Here is a 21,868-nt window from a genome sequence, read left to right as displayed (position 1 = left end):
TTTTACTGTCTCCTGTAGGCATGTAGACTTTACGAGCTTTGCATAGGATCTGTTTAGCAAAAAATAATTTTGTTTGTACTAATTGTGAGCAAATTGTTGCTACTTTGTAATCTTCTAGTGTTAGATAAAGATTTCTTTCTTGAATTTTACTGAAGGCTTCCTTGGAGTTGTGCTTAGTCTTCCTGTCAAAATGTTTTATTACTACTCTATTTCTGCCTTTATACCAGTTTCTAGTGTCTGTTTTGTGTGCAATAGCTGCAAGTATTTTCTTTTACTATTCACAGTGGAAGATTTTAAAGAAAAAAATATTAGACAGAATTTCCTCCAGAACAGAGAATTTTGAAAGATGATTAAGAAATAGAAGTGTATGATGCTTTTGTAATATTACATCTAAGTTGCGCCAGATAGCAATCCTATATTTTAGCAGGGCTTTAGCTGATTTAATCTTAACTTGTTTTCTGTATTAGGTTGTCTAATCCTCAGTCTTAGTTTTCAAAAGTGTGCCTGGTGGATTAATGAAGTTCCTTATTTGTGCAGGAATAAGTACTGTTACATCCTCTTGCAGAGGATGCAGATCAAATGAAAACTACTACTCCCTCAAAGAACTTAGAGTGGCTGATTACAGAGCTGTGTTGTGTATTGTCTTTAGCAGCTCTAACTTGATACTGTATTGTTTTTCAGTTTTTACAAATACAGAGACGATTACTTAAAAATCGTGTTTCCTTCTGTATTACCAGCAGCAGCAAGGTGAAAAATTTCAATTCTTGTTGAAATATTGGTTATCTTTATTTTTACAACTATGTTTAGGGATAGCTGATTTTAAATTATTTTTTAAAAAGTATAATTGGTAATGTCTACTGATCTATTGGTTTCCATTACCTTAGCCAGTTGAAAATGTGCATTAGTAAAAACTAATGAAGTTTTTTCTTCCTCTGTATTTTAGTTATCAGGTTAAATCTAATTAAAGAGCATATGCTTGAAAAAATAAGCAGTTTGCCTTTAAGACTAAAGCATTTAGTGTCAAGAACAAGTGCTTGGTAATTCAGCAGTGGACCTTGTACAGATCTTGCAATTTTCTGTATGGAAATGGCAGCATGCCACAGGAAGTGTTGAGAAGGAACCCTACTGATTTGTGAATGGTGTAATATCTTTGAAACATAAGGAAACTGTTTACAGTGGCAGTTTGTGGAGTGCACAGCTTAGTAACTGCTGTGGTGGGTGATTATTCTGGCTACTGCATTATAATTACCTAACTCAAATTTATTGCTTTGTGCCTGTAGTCTAATCAGTTGACCTCTACTGTTCTGATTCCCAACATGGTTTTAAGCTGTGTATGATGTGATAAGCAGTGGCTGTCAGGAACCTGGACTAGTATCTGTAAGTGCCTGACATACTCAAACTCTTGCTTATGAGGATCGAGGGTAGCTGGTATAAAGGGAAAATTACAAAAGTATTATCCCCACATAGCCACCAGTTTTCAGCATGACATCTTATTATCGGTTGTTACAAACTTGGAAAGTTTTTGTAATGTTTCAGTGAAATATAAAAAGTTTATACTAGTTAAAAATCATATTCAGTGCAACTTTAGTCCACTTAATTTTATCATTTCCCTCTTTTACTCCTTGTTAGTGTTTCATTTGGTAATTTACTTTTACTGATAAATGACTGTATTTTTTCCAAAGATTCATGGCCATCTATTTTTCTTTTTTTTAATCTCTGAAGTGAGCTGCATATCCTCTGAGCAAAACTTTTGTTTTTAAAATGTAGAGCTTATGGGGAATCTGAGTGTCTGCCTGTAAAGCAGTGGAAATGAAGTGCTGTATGACTGGTTGTTCCCTAGCTACAGAATCAGCAGCAACAATTCCCACTTTTTTTTCCCTCCTCCCTGCCCTGCTGTTTGAAATTTCATATCTTAGTTCTCCCCCTCTCTCATTTCCTTTTGTTGCAGATCTTTGAAAATCTGGAAGATTTACTTCAATTTTTATGATTTTACCGGAATAATAGATTTTTATGCAAACTTTTTGACTTAGTAGCAGTTAAAAGAAATGCTCTGTCATCAGTTATATGCACAAGCTGAAGAAATTCTATGTTCTATCTTTCTGATTCTGGCTGAAATGTAACTACTGCGTATTACAGGGTGATACTAGTTGGAAAGATTCTTGTGGGATTTTTCTTTTGTTTTGAAAACAGAGCTTTTTAAATTTTTTTATTTTATTTTTATTTTATTTTTTTAATACTGCTCCTACAACTTTCCTGGTGTTCCTGATTTGTGTGTCTTGACTACAGTCTCTTCTGTATTCCCAGGGAAAAACTGAGGTGGATTGCTCTTTGAAACTGAGGCTCGGAGAAGCCTGTAAATGGACTGATGTGAAAATTGTGCGCTTTCCATGTTCCTCATAAGCATTAGGTTTTACACTTTTCTTGGTATATTTGACATACTGTAACTTACATTTTAATCCTTTGAACTTCTGCTTTTTTGGAGGCAGACAAATTAAAATTAGGACAGTTTTCAATGGCTGTGGTGGAGAATGTGCAGTTTTTGGTAGCAAACAACAAACTAATTTTGATTAGTGTTTCCCAGACTTTTCTGCTTGTAACTATAGGTAGGAACCAACAATTCTGTATGATAACCAAAACTATTATCATTTGACTTAGGTTTACCAAAACCATTTTTATGGGTTTTGTAGATTTCCTTACTCTCTGGTTAGTGTTTGTAATGTTAAGTGTGCTAATTTTCTGCGCTATGTCAGTAGTCTGTTAAAAGGATAACTGTGCTGTTAATATGAGAGGATTTCTGCTAATAACCTTATACGTCTGAAAGCTATTTGATTTTTGTCTGTGTGATAAAAATTCATACCAGTGTTACTAAGCTGATGTAGTTGCTTTAGTCCAGACCTCATGTGTGTAGTGCACTGTTGCACAACAAGGCTTTCCTTGGTGAAACTGAATCTTTGTGTTCATTGCGACTGATCTGAGCTCTGACTTGAGAAACAACCTTTATTTACATAATCTCCATGCACACAAATCTTAAACTGAGCATTTGAATTTTTTTAAACTTGATTTGCAGCTTGTGCCCTCCTCTTTCCAAACAGGGCTGCCAGATTAAGTTAGCACATCTTGTCAGCTGCTAACAGAGCGGTTCTGTAGAGCATGACTGCTGTTTTGCAATGTGTCTTTTCATGCTCTATGTTTTGTGTTAACAGATTAAAGAACAGCTTACTAAGTTACCCAGAAAAAAAAAAAAAAAACACAACTGAATTTTGAGTATGTTAGTCCAGATCCTACTATACAGCTGTGTGTACACCTGAGGTATGAGACTGGAGGGTGTTTTCAATAGTACAGTGACTCCATGCCCTCTCATCAGACATACCAAGAAGCAAGCAATGCAGCAACTGTTGAAAAAAAGAACTAGCTTATGGTCTTTGAAGATAACAGCAAGTTTAGTCAGCTTGGTGAAGAAATATTATTATTGTACTCTTAGAAGAGGTTATTTGTTTAAAAACAAAAGGAAAACTGTTTTTGGTGGTCTATTATAACAAGGTAACTTGCTGTAGTATTAAGCTGTCTTGGAATGGAAACCTAATGCAAGTGCCTCAGGATTTGTTCTGCCAGTCCCACAAGCGCATTGCTACTCCACCCTCTGCCTCGCCTGGCCAGTGAGATCACTGAAAAAATAGTTCCATAAGCATTGGAACTAATGACTTCTTATTTCATGTGGTTTAGTCTCTTGTGGTTGATTCGTCTTTGGCAAAATCAGAGGGTAGTGCTCTGCATGAAGTTTCTCCTGTAATAGGGCAGTTTGCAGGAGTTCTTTTGAAATATTTTTTTCTACTGTCCAAGTGGATGGAAGCTTGTGTTCCATTTTCCTGGTTCAGCATTTGCAAGATCCTTTTCCACTTATTCATCCACCTAAATTTGTAAGAACAAATTACATCCAGAAACTACTTCTTTGTTATACTTGGCTGATAGTAGCTAATTAAATTAGAAGACATACAAACAGCATGATTTCACAAGACTAGGAAGCTAGGCTAAAAATAGTACTGATACTGTGTAGTTGTTGTTTTGGCCAAGTTCACTGTAGGACTTGCCTTAGACTACAGATGGTGCTAAGGTACCACCTGAGTTGTTTTTCTTAGGTAACCTCTAAAGCTTATTTACAATAGCTAATCAACTTGTGTGCTTTCATCTCAAAGCTGTAATGTGAGAAGAGAAATTTCACATAGTAAGTGTATCCAGGGCTTTGCAGTATTTCGTTTAGAGAACAAAACTATTGTGGATGTTAACAGTATTTATTTTTACTTACCGCTCAAAACAAAGTAACAGTATAATATCTGTTTTATTATTTATTTATTTGTTAATCTCCATGCCAGTTTACAGACTGGCTGGCATGTTTCTTCCACCTGTCATACCCGATCAAGCCATCAGAGCATGAGCAAAATTGTTTTCTGGCTCAAAAATGGTAGGAAGTAAGATGCAATTTGTGATTGACATTATCAGGTACTGATGTCAGCCTTGCTCTGTATGATCTGGGTAAATATTTCTCTGCCTGCATGAATTGAGATTCATGCCTGCACCAGAATCAAGATGATGCCACTTGCAGGCCTGCTCCAAGAATGACACATCTGAAGGGATGGAGGCAGACCGCATTTCTTACCCCTCTGAGCTAGAGTGGTGCTTATTCTTCTCCTAGATGTATGTTAAAGCAAAATAATTGCATATGCAGCACCAGTGGGTAGTGCTGGTGATGAGAGAGGACTGTGTTGCGGTAATGGGTCCCATAGCCTGAGAGAAGGCAGAAGGCCTGGTGTCACTTCAAACTGCAGCCTATCCATTGAATTAAGTTAGTTAGGGACTTGACTTGGTCCTGGAGTCCTCCTCTTCTTCCCTTTTTCCTCCTTTTCTGCATTTACCCTGGTGAGATCAAGATCAGCTGGGGTGGACAGTGATAGCAGGGGATAGTGAGAGAGGATGAAAGCCTGTCATGATTCCATCCATGTTCTCCTGAAGCCTCCATGAAAGGATTTCATTAGGTTGCACTGCCTTTTTGATACTAGTATTGTGAAGAATTCAAATGATGTATTGCTGGTGGAGCAATGAGTTAGTTCAGACTTTCTTAACATTGCTTGTAGCCATGTATGAATTTGATCAACTTATAATCTCTGTCAGTGAGAAGCATAAAATGTCCTGAAGTTCAGTTGTTCCTTTAGCTGTTCTCTGAGAGTAATGCTGTTGCTGTATGACACTGATCACTCACAGGAGATCTAGTTGTCCGGGGTATTGTGCCTGGCTGCCACGGTACTGAGGTAATCTTTCTCAGTTGGACAGAGCAAGTGTTCCCCAAGAAGAATGAAAGAGTATCTGCCTCAATTGCTGATTTATTGTATTTGTCATGTTTTATTTTTAAAGCAGCTCCTAATATGAGGCTGCACGTATCCCCAGTTGTAGATGCTTTACATGTGACCTCTCTTGTGAGAGGAAGATTTCATCTTTCCTCGTTGGCCAGGGAAGGAGTAATAAAACTAAGTGTTTTTTTTTTTGGTCCCTACTTACACATGTAAAAGTATTCTTTAAAGCGTACTCTTATGTATTTCCACTATACCTGATTGGAAGCTCGTATGAAAAGCAGAAATAAATACAGTACTTGGTGGATTATACCAAGTACTCTAAGAGTTAAGACAAAGGGTCTTTTTATCATAACTCTAGGTAAATTTTGTATATACATTTTTTACTTTCCTTGCCACAGAAGTATAGAACGGGTGTGTATTTGTGTGTTTATCATACCTACATTAAAAAAACTAAGTTAAGGAAATTAGATATGACCATAGGTCAGAATTGAAGTTCAGTTAAAATTATTTTAAATTGTTTGAATAGTGCTGTGAAATCACTACCTTATTTTTTACACAAATAGCTCCGTCATCTTTGTCTTTATTTTGCTTTGTGTTGAAGCTAATATTGCAATTGCTTATTATGTGAAAATATCTAATTTTCTGTTTTCTAGCTGTACAACTAGTGTTAAATTTAGAAGTTAACATTGTTTTACTTCAGCAGTATTTTCCATGATGCTGCAATAAATCCCTCTAGTTTTGTTTATACAGAATGTGCACATGAACTCTTAATGGCAATGGCAGCACTGTAACGCAGTGCTAACTGTAATACAGAATCCTTTGTAGTTACCACTTCAGCAGTAGAAAATATTGCTACTTTCATGGTTCCGAGAAAAAAATTGGCAAAACAGCCAGGCAATGATACAGAATGATAGTAGATATACAACAAAAATGATATAAACCAGGAAAAAGTTTTGTTTTGTTTTCCAGGGGATATTAGTTCTTCAGCAATGTGAACTGATCCAAACTTAAGGCCCTCTTCCTCTGCCTTGTCCATTCCCTGGAGCTAGTGCTGGAAGATGTGCTTTGAGCTTGCTCAGTTTCCATATTAAAACTTGATGGCATTTTTTTGCTGTGTTAGTTTATAGATGGATCAGCTCCTGGCATGGACTTTGGCAATTGTAGAAGTGCCAGAACTGACTCAAAGAAAGGCTAGGAACTTGTAGCTGAAATGAAGGGGAGCTCAAAGTCACAGCAAGTCAGGATTTAGATTGTCTTGTTCTGGCATGGAATTGTACCATTGCTAGCTTTAACTGTGTGATAATGTGCAGTTCTTTTTCCCTCCAGGCCTGTTTCTCACTGAAGAAAAAAAAAAGGGGAAGGGGAATGTTACTTTATTGTTTTATCTTTGAACAATTTGAATCATAATAATTTAGAATTTTGGAAGAGTACAAAGATAAGACAACATCTAAAAATAATAGAGTATGTCCTTTAATACTACATATAATACTACTCTACAGTCTCTGCCAATAGTAGTAGGTGTAATAGCAAAGAAAGGTCTCAATGGGGATTGGAAAGCCCTTGTTCTGGACTTTGTACAGACACGGGCATTTATTCTGCAAAAAGATATATCATCTGCTGAAATCAATCATATAGCTCCCAGTGGTTAAACCAACCACCTGTATTAATTTTTTGCAAGATCAGTGCTATTAAAAGGACAGCTTCTGTTTTGAAGAGCATATATTTGCATCATCTTTAGTGTTGTGTATGTGTAACCCCTAAATTCTTTTTAAGTATTGGTCTGCATTTTCCCCAAAGGCCAAAGTAGCTGGGGCTAATTAGAAAGGTGCTATGAGACCCTGTTATTTTCTTGCTCCAAGAAAAAAGTTCTGAGACTAAACTTAGTATTAAAATCAGTGGAAAGATACATTCAGCTGTACTGTGCTTGTTATAAATTTTGGAAAGGGTGGAGTGCCTTTCCAGTGAAGTGAGAAGTTGCCTGCATAGCAGTACAAGTTAGGGAGTAGAGGATTGGAAGAAAGACTTCTACTGTTGTCTCTGCCACTGATTAAATTGACTTTCTTGCATTATATTTGTATTTTTGAGCCTTGTTTTGTTTCATATATCTCTTGTTTTAGATTTTTCACAAGTCTTTTTACAAACAAATACGCTAAATGTAAGCTGTTTTTTATGCTGCTTTTCTAATGACACTCTGGCTATACATCCTCTTTGTTGTAGAGTGTGTGCACTTTGTTGGAAGATTGCCTGGATGTGTGTGATTAAAAGCTTGGGATAATTTATGTGGGTGTGGCAGGAAAATACAGAGAACTTACTGTGATTGGAGCATATTGATTAGCTTTTTAAACAGCTACTGCAAGTAAAAAATCTGAATTTTTAACATCTTGATTTAATTTTATTCTCTTCAGGACAGAGTGCAAATCAGAAGATGCTACTTGCAAGGTCTCTGAATCTGAACCAGAGGAATTATCCGATGAAGCAAGTGCTGACACTTTCTATGGAACTTCTCCTCCGAGTACACCCCGACAGATGAAACGTATGTCGACAAAGCATCAGAAAAATAATGTTGGGAGACCTGCTAGCCGTTCCACTTTGAAAGGTAGATGTGCTTTTCTGTGACTTATAAGACCATAACATCGTAGTAGTAGTTCTGCCTTGTCAGAAGGAGATGCATGGAAGATGGGGCCAGACTCTGTTGTGCACAGTGAAAGGACAGGAGACAATGGTCACAGGGTGCAACACGGGAAATTCCAACTGGGTATGTGAGAGTGATAAAACAGTGACAGGTTGCCAGGGCGGTTATTGAGACTGCATCCTTGGAAATTTCCAAAACACAACTGGATAGGGCCATGACCAGGCTAAACTAGCTTTGAACTAAGCTCTGCTTTGAGCAGTTTTCGATTACATGACCTTCCAGTCAAATGTTTCTGTGGTTCTGTGGTCTCTAGTAGTGCTCCCATTCCTTCTGTGCTCCAGTATTATTTTCTGAAGCATTTCACAATCTATTTTATTGAAAAATTCAGTTTTGTGTGAGTGTGTGTGTTTTTTTGTCGTCCCTCCCCCCCCCCCCCCAGTGTCACAGAAGCAAAGAATTGTTGAGGTTGAGAGGGACTTCTGGAGATCATCTGGTCCAAACCGCCTGCTCAAGCAGGGTCAAAGCGGTTACATTATAGTTACCACTACATTACTTCTAGTGAAACAGTTGAAAATAGATGTTTACTATTACCAGTAAAAAATATTCTGCATGTAATTTAATTTAAAAAAGCCATAACCTAAAAAAAATGATACTTTATATATATTGTTTCCTAATGTTACTAGGTAATGATACTTTAATATTATACATTTTCAGATCGAAGTACGATTTTTAAGCACTTTAACTTTGCTGAGATGCAGAATACGTTAATTGCTTGTTGACAGAATAATTAAAAAAACACTGGTGGTATCTGTATTTTGTTTTAAAGCAGCCCTCCTACAAAAACTTGCAGTTTCACTTTTTTACTGAGTTTATGATGGGTGCAAAATTTGCAAAAGTCATTTTTTTTAACCAACTTTGTTCAGTTTTCATTCAAAAAATATTCATACGAAATATTCATACGAAATATTCATACGAAATACATTTCATTAAAAATTGTATCAGATAAAATTGTTTGCAAAAATTGTTACAGCAGCCTGTCTGTTACTATTTGATGTTTTGGAAGCAATTTTTATAATTTCTTCATATAATATATGAAATGCTATCACAGAGTGTATTTAATTTAAAGGAATACTTTTTCAAGATAGAGCGTAGAAGAGAAGCTAGTAAATAGTTTAGCATAAATAAAGGAGTACAGTCTGTTCTTCAGTGAATGTAGTTGTCTATTGCATGCTCATAATAAATGAAAGGCTCATACAAACATCTTCCAAAGCTCTTGCTTCCCTTCCATTTCAGGCAATTTCTGAATAAAGTTACTGTTTCAACAGCGTTCCCCAAAATACCTTTTCCTTAGACTAAATTGAAAATAAATGTCATTATACTTGCCAGTTAGCTATGTAGTCATTAGAATAATTAAGATCCGTTTTACTGGCTTTTAATTGTGCCTTTTGGCAAGGTTAAGCTCTTCAATGGACTGTTAGCCTTGTTTAATTCTATATATGGTAGTTGTTAAATAACTTTTCTTGCTTTCTGTGATTTTTCTTTTTAACTCTGTAATTGGAAAAAAGTTTCTAAATTGAGAAAATAGAGTGATATTAAAAAGAGCTATAATTCACAGCATTTCTTTGGTCTCTGGTGCTGAGCATATGTTAAGGAATGATACCTTTATGAGACAGAAGAAACTGTCTTTTACACTATTTAGATTTTAAGTTTGGAGCAAGATCTTTCTACTTATGAGGGAAGTGATTAATGCTTCTGGAACAATAAAAGATCTCCCTTTTTTGTTGTTGTTGTGAGTGTATCTTAAATGTATGAATGTATTTTTATTTTTGGTTGTTTAACTGTATAGATTAGATTCTGCGACAGAAATGACTGTCTCTTATCAGTCTAATTACCTTATTTCTTGGGGGAAAAACATGATATTCTACAGTCTGGCTAGTGTTGTATAGTGTTAAATATCTTTTCCAGAAAGAGCATAATTCATTTTGTTTAACTTTTTCTTAAATCTATATTAACCAAAAAAAAAAAAATTTTTTTAATGGACTTGTCAATTGACCTTATATGTGTATTCAGATGTTCATATTGAACTGGTTTTACTTCAATAAGAGAATCAGTCCAGGGGTTAATATGATTTAACTAATCTGTTTTAAAATTAAATTTGAACTGACTTTTTGAATACTTACATATAACACAAACTTAACTTAGTATTTTCACTTTATTTAGACAACTGAGAGAATTTTGGTCATCAGACTTGCTTGCTTATATCTTCAATTTCTTTTTTTTAAATTTCTGTCAGATTAAGTTTCTTATAATTGACATTAACGATCAAAAAAACAAACTAGCACAATGCAGTCTGAAACTAGTTTCTGAATTTTCTCCTGTAGTCCAAGACCCAGGGGAATCACTTTTTTGGATAAATTTATGAAAATTTTGGAACTTCATAATTGAAGAGCATCCTTTCTCCTCCACTTTCTTATGTCCATCAAGTTCCTCCTTTCCACTTATTTTCTCCTTTCCTAGCAAGTTAAACAACATTATTTCTCTAGTCTCCAGCTCCATCAATATAAGCTACAAAGGAAAGGTTTTTCTCATAGTTGATCCCAAGCTGTGAGACCTTACTCAGTAAAAACAAGAGGCTTAGATCTTTTATCATCATCATCTAATTTAGTGCTTTTGGATCAGCATGGATGGGAATCTCTGTAAGCTTTTTGGTTGATTTCTGGATTCCTTGCCAAGTAATTTGATCTTTAGGATTCTCCTCTGTATTAGAGGACCTGATTTTTCGTATGAATGTTGAATCTAGGGAACTCTGGCTCATTAAATCCCTGAGAGCTGCAACTTGGAATGGCATATCAAGTGAAAGATACTTGCCTTTTGGAACTACCCTCATAAGCTGACATAAAGCTAAGATCATGTTTCACACCTCTGTCCGTTCCTATGAGATGTAATGCTTCTCTTTTCCCTCTTTCTTATCCTTAAATGAGAATTACAAGCTTTGAATCATGGTAGCTGAAATCATACAGAAGCAGGGGATTTGAACAGGCTTATCTGAACTCACACAAAGGAAAGTGGTAAACCCCACTCAGATCCTACCATGTGTAAATATCTTTTGTTGGAGGTCTTTAGTACTGTCCTGAAAAAGCCATTCAGAACTGCCTAACAAATGTAGAAATCACCGTTCAGACACCTTAAAATTCCTTGTTGTCGCTGCCTATGATCATTTTCTACATGTTCCTCAGAGTATAGAGAAAAGTAGCATCTCTGGCAAAATACCTAAGAGTACTCAATGAAAATTCTTGAAAAATACTCGTAGATGATCTTTCAGTCTGCATCAGTAATTCTTAGTACTTTTACTGAGCAGCTTATGCGTCCCTAAAAGTGCAGTGTACTTACATTGCTTGTAGGATCATGGCCAGTTCTAAAAAATGTTCCTGTTATCTTGTTTGGTACATAATGATTCCTGGATCTCAAGTTTTTCACAAAATCTCATTGTTTAATTTAGTGGTCAGATGTCATAGAATAATACAAGATTGAATAAAATACAATTATTTCGTATAAATGAGCTCACACCTAAAATACATATTTATTTAACTGTTATTTTGAGGGTCTTTACAGGAAGTGATCAAGAAAGTATTCCTACTCTAAGTATGGTTAATCATAAGCATGGGTTACTCTGTCCTTTTGCGACTTTGTATCTGTGTTTATATTTCTTAAATGCTTTTCTTTCCTCCAGTTAGACACTTGGGAAAAAATGATACTGACCTACTGTACAATAGAAACAGTAAAACTCGTTAGGTGTATGTTTTATGAAACACCAATATTTATAAATTCTAAAATTAAAAAAAGAGTTCTTAATGAGAAAGAAGCCCAAGAACATCTTTCTTTTGTCCATTTCAGAATTGTAGGCACTCGTACAAGGAAAGAAGTGATTACAGTCAGCACAGTTAGCATCAGATTATTTGATGAATGCTGGTATTAAAAATGAATAGAACATACTGCATCTTCCTACTATTTCCAAAGAATAGGCTAGTTTGAATACAAACTATTCTTTTTCTGTTTTTAACAGAACTTAGCCTACCTCCTTCCTGCTCATGTAAAAGAGGTTGTGAATAGGAAAGAGGGGAGTGTAGACATGAAATTGAATGGGGGAATTTTTTTCATCAGTAGTGACATTCATTCCAGAGAAGTCAAAATTTTCCAGGAAAATAAAGCAAAAGATGTTGATTAAATAAGAAGAGTTGCTTCAGTTACCAGATATTTTATCAGGAAATGAAATAACAGTGTTCTTCAGGGAGGGAAATGTAGTTTCTTTAGTTTTAAACCATCTGACCTAAACCACTATCCTCAGAGCATAAGAAAGCAAATTACCTATTAAATATCAGTCACAGAAATTCCCCATCTTTGATTCCAACTGAATGGGAAAAATGTTCACATTCAACTTTGAAATTAATGAGACAATTCATGAAATTGAGATATGCAAGAAGGCCATACCAAGGGTGCAAAGTGCAGTAGGGAATGGTCTGAAAACCATGGTGGTGTGGAACTACAGAGAAAAGGCTGGTGACAAAACAAGAATTATAAAAGGAGGTTGTGAAACTTATGAGCAAAGAGAGTAGTTTAAATTGATATTAATTATATGATTAACAATTTGAGGGAGTGATACAGTTATACATCTTTGGGTGGCAGTTTTGTGTTTTGTAGTGCATGAAACACTAGAACTGTAGTAGACCATGAAGTGGATGTTGTAGTCAGAAGTTAAATAGAAGAAAGAGGATCTGTCCCTTTGAATTGGCAGTAATTGCATTTGGGTGCTGTTTGCTTCTGACTCAGATCATATCTGTATGCACAACTAACACAGTATCTGCTAGTAATCAGCTATATGCTACTATCAGTATCTACTAGTAATCAGCTGGTCTGGTTCTAAACACAGTTTGTCCTGCTTTTTATTTACAGCTACATCTTGGTTTGCATTCATTCAGCTGAACCAGTGAGTTTCCCTTGTAGACAAGTTGTTTGTTCCTGTCCTCCTTTGTTCCGTACACACTCCGTGGGTTGTCACCTACTCCTGCCATTGCCTTCTTTACTTTCCCTTCCCTGCTTATCATGACCCTTCCAAACACTAAGCTGTTTACTCTTGTTTCTGTACATGTCTTTGCACATGCATGTGTGATGAAAAAGAGGAAGCAGAAAAGGAAGATTGTGTAGGAAACATAAGTCCAGTATTTTCTTTAAAGAAGCAGCAGTTATGGCTAGTAAGAGGCATGCTGAACCCTCTGCACCCTGGCTGTGCTGTACAGAGTGACTGAGTAAGCTAAGCCCACTAGTGGGACTTTAAAGCAGTATCGTCTAACTACCTGTGAAGCCGGTGCGACTGTGAGTAAAGGGAAAGACTGATTGTGGGCACCTACATGATTTCTGTCAGAACTATGATCAATGAAATGGGAGCATACTCAGTGCCCTAAGAAGATTTTTAGTTTTTTGTACTGTTTTTCATTTAAGAACAAATAGCAGCTTCTTACGTATTACTGTATTGTTGTGCATGCAATTTAGGTTGTGTCTCTTAATAATGTGGCATAAAAATTAGTACTGTATTTTAAATAACATTCCATGTAAGGTGCTAATGAGAGATGAGTATGTGCATCAATGTACTATGCTTATTGAATTTACTTTCTACTTCATTGCATTTCTGACTGACTTAAAAAAAAAAAAAAAAGTGGAGGGGGATCTCTATTTTCATCTTTTGATCATTTGCTCATTTTTTAATGAGCTTTTTAAGACCCCAGCCCTCCGCAGAGAGCCTCTTCTCACCAATTGATAGTTAGTTATTAAACCTACCTGTCTCATGCAGCACTAGAGGTAATTGTAACTATAAATCTGTTAGTACTGCTTAACTTTCTTTACTAGTTGATTTAAGTCTACATTACAAAACTGCAGTAAAATTACTAGTAGGGATTCATACATTTATAACTTTACTCACAACTTATAGCTTCAACAGTCATTCTAGAACTATCAGGGTGTGTTTGAATTACTGACAATTGATGACGTGAGGATTTTGAAACAATTTGTATGTTATTTTGCCTGGGTTTTGTTAAATGATGAATATCCAAGAATAGAAAGACAACATCAGGGCATTTTGGATGTCTAATAATGAACCATAATGTTTTAAACTTACCTTTTAGTCTTTTGGTGGGGAGGATCTGAAGACAAATATTGAAAGAGAATACCATGCTAAAAATATAAATGTTTAAAGTGGTTTAAGGGACCTCCTGGAAATTACAACTCAGTAAATGAAGTTCAGAAAATGATCTTTGAATTTGCATGGGGTTCTCATTATTTATTTTACAGGGTTATCAACATCTTTAGCATCAAAATGCTGTTGAAAGGCAATGTGTTTCTAATCTACCTCAGATGTGGTTTTGTTTGTTTTTGCTCTGTTTTGTTTTACATGTTTCATGTCTGCCAACCTTTGTTTTCCTTCTTTCCTGCAAAGCTTATATTCTTGCTGCTTGTCTCTCTTAGCCTCTTGGACTGTGCTGTTGCCTTCTCATAGCAATGCTATCTGGCACAAAATTCAAACTTACATGCTCAATAGTAAATTTAAGCTTGTGTTCTGCCTCCATAATGCCAGTTAGCTCTCACTAGTTAGTAACCAGAGAGGGTTAGATTCTACTATCTGACACACTTTATGTTTGAGCAGATTAGTATAAAATTAATGATGATAGTGAATTCTCTAGCAGACTTCATAGAATTACTGGTAGGTCTCCATACCCAGGAGCAAAACTGTGTTTGAGACAGATTTTTGTATGTTGTCTGCTGTTATATGTGGTAGCTTTTCGGAGAAAGATTTAAGAGTTCCTGAAAAATGAAGAGATATTAATTAACTTTGTATTTGCAAAAAGCAGTTACTATGTTAAAATTGTTAAGTTATACTTTGATTCTGGTTAGTGACCTACATACCTGATATCTTAATGTTTCTCAGTGTTACCTGTTTTATAAGACAAATGGAGAACTTTAACTATTTTTTAAATGTAAAAGTTTGATTTAAAAGACAAGACAAGACACGTGTGTAAAATAAGCAGAATGCTTAAGTACTGACTTACAGGTCACATCTTCATTAGTTGCCTTTGTAGACTTATTATAGATTTGCAAATCCCAAGTCTAAAAAACGAATCAAATGATGTGAGTCGTATCCTGATGAAATACTGGTAACTTGTTGTGCTGCTTGTGAATCTTTTACATGTAGAAGTGAATCATCTTTGCAGTAAGTTTGCTACTGCTTTTGGGTGGCAGATCTGAGACAGAGACTCTTTTTCTTTTTTCCCCCAGCCTATTTGGTAAGTTAATAGAAACTTCTATGTAGGAATACATTTCTGAATTACTACAGCTGCAAGTACTCAGTGTTTTCACAAGTCAGATCCGAAGCTGAGCAGCTGTCTTTTAGTGGGTACTTTTTTGAAAAGTGTGGTTTAAGTTGCATACTTGACACAGTTTATGTACTCGACCAGAATCAGGAATGGAACTGTTTTTCTCAAATGGCAGTCATTTATCTTAACCATGAGATTGTTTTCCTCTTCTACAAATCCTTGCTTTTTCTGTACCAAACTTTATATGGCAATGTGCAGTGCTTTAAAGTATAAGCATCAGCCCTGTTCACCATGCAGCCTTCATTAGTTATTTTCTTTCTTTAGACTTTCAGTGAGAACCAGGATCTTTCTTCTTCCTTCTCCTATGACTTGGTGATTCTTCTTTCTTCTATATATTCTTCTGAGAATATTTTCCTCTTTTTCAGCGCTAATCTATACATCATAGCCTACCCCAGTCCTATACAACTATGGAATGAATTGAATTATGTATATTTTTTGGATGTGGGAAGTAGAAAGAGGCAGTGTGTGAGGTCACACTCTTGAGTTGCTTATTGCTTATTAGCAGTTGAAAAGAGGGTTTGTAATTAATATTAAGATTTTAATCTTAAATTTTTAAGACTGTAAGATTAATGTTTGTTAGTGTTGCTTACACAATTATTTTAATGAACTAGTCTTTCTAAAAGTCTACTGAAATGCTTTTTCTAAGCAATAGGATAGTTGTAGTATGTACCAATTCATACAGATTTGTGATGCTAAAAAAAAAAAAGAAATCACACATTTACCCCATGAGTTTACCAGACTTGAACAAACTTCAGTTTCTGAGCAAAAGCTTTCTAGATATTCTTGTATTCTCTGTGACATTCTGGGCTTTGTTCTTCAGGCCCTGAACTGAAAAGCTGATAAATGTTTTAGTGCTCTTAGAACTGTTGGGAGTATGTAATTTGGAAAAAAAAACAAACAAACAAACAAACAAAAAAAAAAAAACTATCAGAATAACTTGCAGAGGGATTGAGAGCTAGAACTGTAAAGAATGAGAGTATATTGAAATGAGGAACCTGGAGATCAGGATTGAATGCTGTTAATGGCAAGTGGGAAGAATTTATATGGAGTGAGGTGTGGCAGAAGGAGGTAGGTAAACAGAGTGGGAGTTGGTGGGGATTGGGAAGTTGGGTGGAGAATAGAAGCTAGAGGGGAAGCTAAGAGAAGCAGATCAGATTAGGAGTGATATAGTGTGTTTTTAAAGTTCTGAAATTGTTGGGAATGCTTGTGTTTTGTCAGTATGATGCCATAATGATGAGGTTACTATAGCTGTAATAGCTTAAGGAAGCTGAAATATATCTACTTGATATATTGAAAAAAGATTCTAGTGATCTCATCGTTTTCAACATTTATTTAGCTTTGAAATCTCCTACTTTTATTTCCAACCTCAATGGAGGATTACTATGCCCCAAAGCTTGTCTGGATTTCCCAGTTATACTTCTTGGTCTAATAAAAGGTAGTGCCTTTACTGGCAGACCTTGTCTTGATATGATCTGATTTTTCCACTGCCCCCATTTTTTTTTCTGTAACATGAGGGGCTGTGCTTAAACATGGAATTATTGGCAGATCTATATAAACCTCTAGAGATGTTAGAAAGTGCCAGAGGTCACAGCCTTGCTGCTCTTAGTTGGAGGATTGTTGTGTGCACCCTGGCGAGAGCTTGTGCTGCCAGAGACTGGGATTCAAGCAGAAGCGCCAGGCAGGCCTTGCTTGGAAGCTGGGAGGGGATGTTGTCCTGAGGTTCCCAACAGGCTTTGGAGAAAGAGGGAGAGAATGCAAGTTTTGTGGGAGTGCTTGCCTTAACTGGCCTAGCCTCTAATGCTAGCCGAGGTAAAACTGAAAGCTTTATTTCAGCAGGACTTGCTTTCTGATGTCTAAACTCAAGACTAAAAACAAGATTAGAGATATTAAACAAAACCTGGAATAGAATTCTAAATTGCACATGGCTGGAGGCCTTGTTTGTTGTTTTCCCACCTGTTGTTCCTTTCCTATAGCCCAGCTGCAAAAGCTGGAGACCTATGCTATTAGTTATCAGCTGTGTGGGGTGCTTTTCTTTCAGTAAAATAAGTTTAGAGAACTGATGATCTGGACCTGTATTTTCACTGTCTTATACTAAAATGATGTTCTTCTTTCCTAGGACTAATGAAGCAGTACTGACTTAGATTACTTAACACATTTGCTCTTAAAAAAAAAAAAATCTTTCTGATTGAGTCCAGATGTGGCTTAAGTGATTCACATCTCGCACTTCTATTGTCAAGAGGTGCTAAGGTCTGACATACAATTCTTGAGGCATTTTCTTTTTTTCAGTTCCCTTTAAGGGGGCTGGATATTTCTTCCTCTGCATTCTTCAGTGTGCCCATAAATATGACTATACTGTTCACTCATAACATTTCCTGAACTGGTACAATACTTGAAGACTTCTTTAACAGTTTAGAAATTATTCATGGTACATATACTTTTAAAGCACTCTTTTTTTTTTTCCTTCTTTTTTCTGTTAACTCTTCATGCAAATCACATAGAGCACATTTCAGAGGAACGTTCCAGAGTTGGGAGGAAAGTGCTGTATCCATGTACCTCTCCACTTTGCAACCTTAATACAACTTCTTTGCGTGCATACATTTAGATGGTCTTTGAAATACATTATTGCATCAATTCTTTTCCAGAGAACTGCTGTCTTTTCTGATCAGAGACTGAATGGAATTTTGTAACACAGGAAACTGATTTCTATATGAGTTGCAAGATACTGCAGGTGTTGGAAGATATGTAGTGAATGAAACAAGAATAAAGGATGATTTGATAGTTAATAAGATAGTGAAATGCATCATCTGTTAACAGGATTCTGTCACCAGTATTTGCATGATGCTAGGCAAGTAACACAGGTGAAACTCTTCATGTGTTGTCATTAATAATTTGCAGTATTTCATGTTCTTCCAGAGGCAAGCTAGAGATTCTAGGATTTGGTTTGCAGAAGTGTTGTGGATCCAAGGTATATTTGAAGTGAAGGAGCTTTGAACACAGTGCTAAATATTCTGAAATGTCAAGCAATAGTTCTTACCATTTTGGCACCTGTGAGTGCGGTGGCTTGACTCATCTTTCTCTATCATAATTTTCCATTAGTAGAATGGCAGTAGTCTTTCACTGAACAGGCTTACTTTGGAAATAAGCTTATCAATATTTCTAGTATTAATGATATTATAGTCAGGAACACAGTAGCAAAGACCCTATGGAAGTTATTACCTCTTCCTATAAAAGAGTGGGAAGTGAGCTATGTGCAGCAAATAATGCTTAGGATTGTACTGTGAACAGTGGAAAGAAGACAAAGTATTCAGCAATCGTTCTGTAAGTTATTTATTCTGTTCTTACATTAAGCAGGGGCCCTTGGCATGGGGAGGGGAATGTGACCATGGACCTTGTTGTGTTCCAGTTGGTGACCGCTTGACTGCAGCTAGTCTACAGATGCTTCTCTCCAGCCTGTCGCCACTTCCGTAAGAGAATGGGAACCATTGTCTGAACACCAACCATTACCTCCTGACCTGATACGCAAAGTCTAGGTTGAAGTGGTTTTGCTAGTGCTGCAGAAGAGTGATCTGATGAATATCTGCTGCTTCTAAAGAAAGTAAAGGAAGAGGAGACGAGGTTGCTTGCGCTGTTAGGCAGAAAAAGGCTGCTATTATGTGGTTAGGGAGAAGACAATGGCTGCTTGTGAGGAGAACGGGGAAGTAGGCTGCTGGTGTTCAGGTCGTGTCTTTGATGGATAACGGGATGTTTCTCAGACCTAAGATCAAGCCCCCACCAGTGCCAAAGTTGGATCTTCCAAACTAAATAGTTTCAGAACTCTTACATGCTGCAGTTTTTATGAAATTACATGTGCACTTTAAGCATGGAATTTCTTTAATACCTTTATAATGTTCTGTATTTTGAGTTTTTATTTGGGAGGTTGTGTGACAAGCATATAGGAAATGACCTTGGAAACCATTCTTTGCCTTTTGATCATCTAGAATTCTAGGTAGATGACATACTTAAAATAATGAAAGTTCTCTGAGGTCACTTCTGCCTAAGAAGTAAAGCAAGAGGAGAGAAAACTATCCTTTGCTATATTGATTCAGCAAGACTCATGGTAATTTCTGAGACTAGGTTTTACACTTGCAAATTTTGTGTTACTGACATGAAAAAATACTATATCCACACCCTAAGAAATGTGATCTAGAACTGATTGAATCAGTGGTTTGTTGTTGTTTCTTCTTGTTGCTAAGGTCATTTTTTTTTCCTCTTACAGAAAAAATGGGTTTACCAGCTCAGTCTGCACATAAAGACAATGGGAAAACCATTGAGAATGTGGAAGAGCACAGCTATAAGCAAGGGAAAAAGAACCGAGCCACCTTAAGGACAACAGAACGAGATCACAAGAAAAATGTGCAGTGCTCATTTATGTTAGACTCAGTTGGTGGGTCTTTGCCAAAAAAAACAATTCCAGATGTTGATCTCAATAAGCCTTACCTCAGCCTTGGCTGTAGCAATGCTAAGCTTCCAGTCTCTGTGCCCATGCCAATAGCCAGAACTGCACGCCAGACTTCTAGGACTGATTGCCCGGCAGACCGCTTAAAATTCTTTGAAACCCTGCGGCTTTTGTTAAAACTTACCTCAGTCTCAAAGAAAAAGGACAGGGAGCAAAGAGGACAGGAAAACACCTCTTCTGTCTGGCTGAACCGATCCAACGAACTGATCTGGCTGGAGCTGCAAGCTTGGCATGCTGGCCGGAGCATTAATGACCAAGACCTCTATCTTTATGCAGCCCGTCAAGATATCCCTGATATTATCAATGAAATCCTTACCTTCAAAGTGAACTATGGAAGCTTCTCCTGTGTAAAAAATGGAGCCAGTCTCAATGGTACTGCAGGAGAAGGAGTTTGCAAAACAACACATGGAACTAGTGCTTTGGGTTACTCAAATTACCATGAACACCTCCATCGCCAGCGGGTCTCATTTGAGCAAGTAAAGCGAATAATGGAGCTGCTAGAGTATATAGAAGCACTTTATCCATCTTTGCAGGCTCTTCAAAAGGACTATGAAAAGTATGCTGCAAAGGACTTCCAAGACAGAGTGCAGGCACTCTGTCTATGGTTAAACATTACAAAAGACTTAAATCAAAAACTAAGGATTATGGGAACTGTTTTGGGCATCAAAAATCTTTCTGACATTGGCTGGCCAGTGTTTGAAATTCCTTCTCCTGGACCACCTAAGGACAATGATCCAGAGGATAAGGAAGTTGATAGGGAAACAGAAGTAAAGGAATCCTCAGGAACATGCACAGACGAGAGTGAGGGTGAAGAACAAATCTCCGAGGAAAATGTTGAGGAACTTAGACAAGCCATCAAGAACAATTTTACTAATAAGCCAAATTTTGACTTTCAGGACCATTTTTCAAGGAAGTTTGATAGGCTTGAATCTGAGGATGACTCTGCCTCTTGGGTTATTCCAGAATGCAGTGCTGAGGCAGGCTGCAGCAAACACTGTTTGACCTCTATTTACAGGCCATTTGTAGATAAAGCACTGAAGCAAATGGGGTTGAGGAAGCTAATTTTAAGACTACACAAGCTAATGCATGGTTCATTGCAAAGGGCCCGTATGGCGTTGGTAAGGAGTGATCACCAGCTGGAGGTAGGTAATTGCTAGAGTAAAGGGGGTAGCAGGAGTACTTCCACCTGCAGTATTGTTTCTAACTTAAACTAAAGGAATTGGGATCTTGTGAAAATATTGGTTGCTTTGTTGGGTTTTGAAAGAAAGAATGTATGTTATGATTAAGAGTTCTATCCTACTACTACTGAAATAAATCTGTTGTTTGACCTGAACTAGAATTGGCATGAAGCACAAGTTAGCTCTCTGCTCGTGTCTGTAATTTAAATGACATTTTTATGATAACATCTTTGCTCATTAAATCTTTTAACAGCTAAAGCTGTAAGTCAGACAAATTGGAAAAGAAAATCAGGCGCAAAAGAACAGATTAGCTATGGAAATGGTACATTTTCCTTTTCTTGTCTTCAGGACTGGCTAGCTCTCTAGAAGATAGCCTTTGACAAAACATTATTCATCTTTTTCATGGGCTAAATAAGTGAAATACTGTGGTGGCACAATAAGAGATAGCTGAAGAAAATATTCTTATTTGTTTATTTCTTATTCTTCTATAGGTGATGTTATATGCTAAATTAAGAATAACTGAGTTAAAAATTATAATTTTTTTTCAGTTATGAATTTTCAAGGACAGTAGCTGAAGTTTCATGTAGTAATCTGTGGTCATTAACGCTTTCGAAACTGAATATTTTTTCTGAACATAAACCATTAGGCCATTTTAGGAAGAACTAGTAATCAAGATGACTTGCCTTCCTTGATAAAATGACATTGTGTGAGGCTTAACCATAGATTCTAGATAAAGAGATTTCTTACGATATTATAAAGGGCTCTTATACAAATGCTCTTTGTGATCTTTGACACGT

At 36.5% G+C, this 21,868-nt stretch overlaps 1 protein-coding gene across 6 annotated transcripts in view; it reads left to right on the top strand.

Moving 5' to 3' along the window:
* Positions 1–21,868, top strand: part of MAP3K4 (mitogen-activated protein kinase kinase kinase 4) — an 80,169-nt gene that overhangs the window by 9,936 nt on the left and 48,365 nt on the right. For all 6 annotated transcript variants that reach the window (XM_062572315.1, XM_062572313.1, XM_062572314.1 and 3 more), the window contains exons 2-3: positions 7,751–7,941; positions 19,654–21,035. In XM_062572315.1, coding sequence (XP_062428299.1) covers positions 7,751–7,941; positions 19,654–21,035 — 1,573 coding nt within the window. The remainder of the gene's footprint in view (positions 1–7,750; positions 7,942–19,653; positions 21,036–21,868) is intronic.

The sequence above is a fragment of the Rhea pennata genome, chromosome 3, assembly GCF_028389875.1.
Source record: "Rhea pennata isolate bPtePen1 chromosome 3, bPtePen1.pri, whole genome shotgun sequence".
NCBI lineage: Eukaryota > Metazoa > Chordata > Aves > Rheiformes > Rheidae > Rhea > Rhea pennata.
The sequence above is the reverse complement of the archived record's forward strand: the minus strand, read 5'-3'. Positions and strand labels throughout refer to the sequence as shown.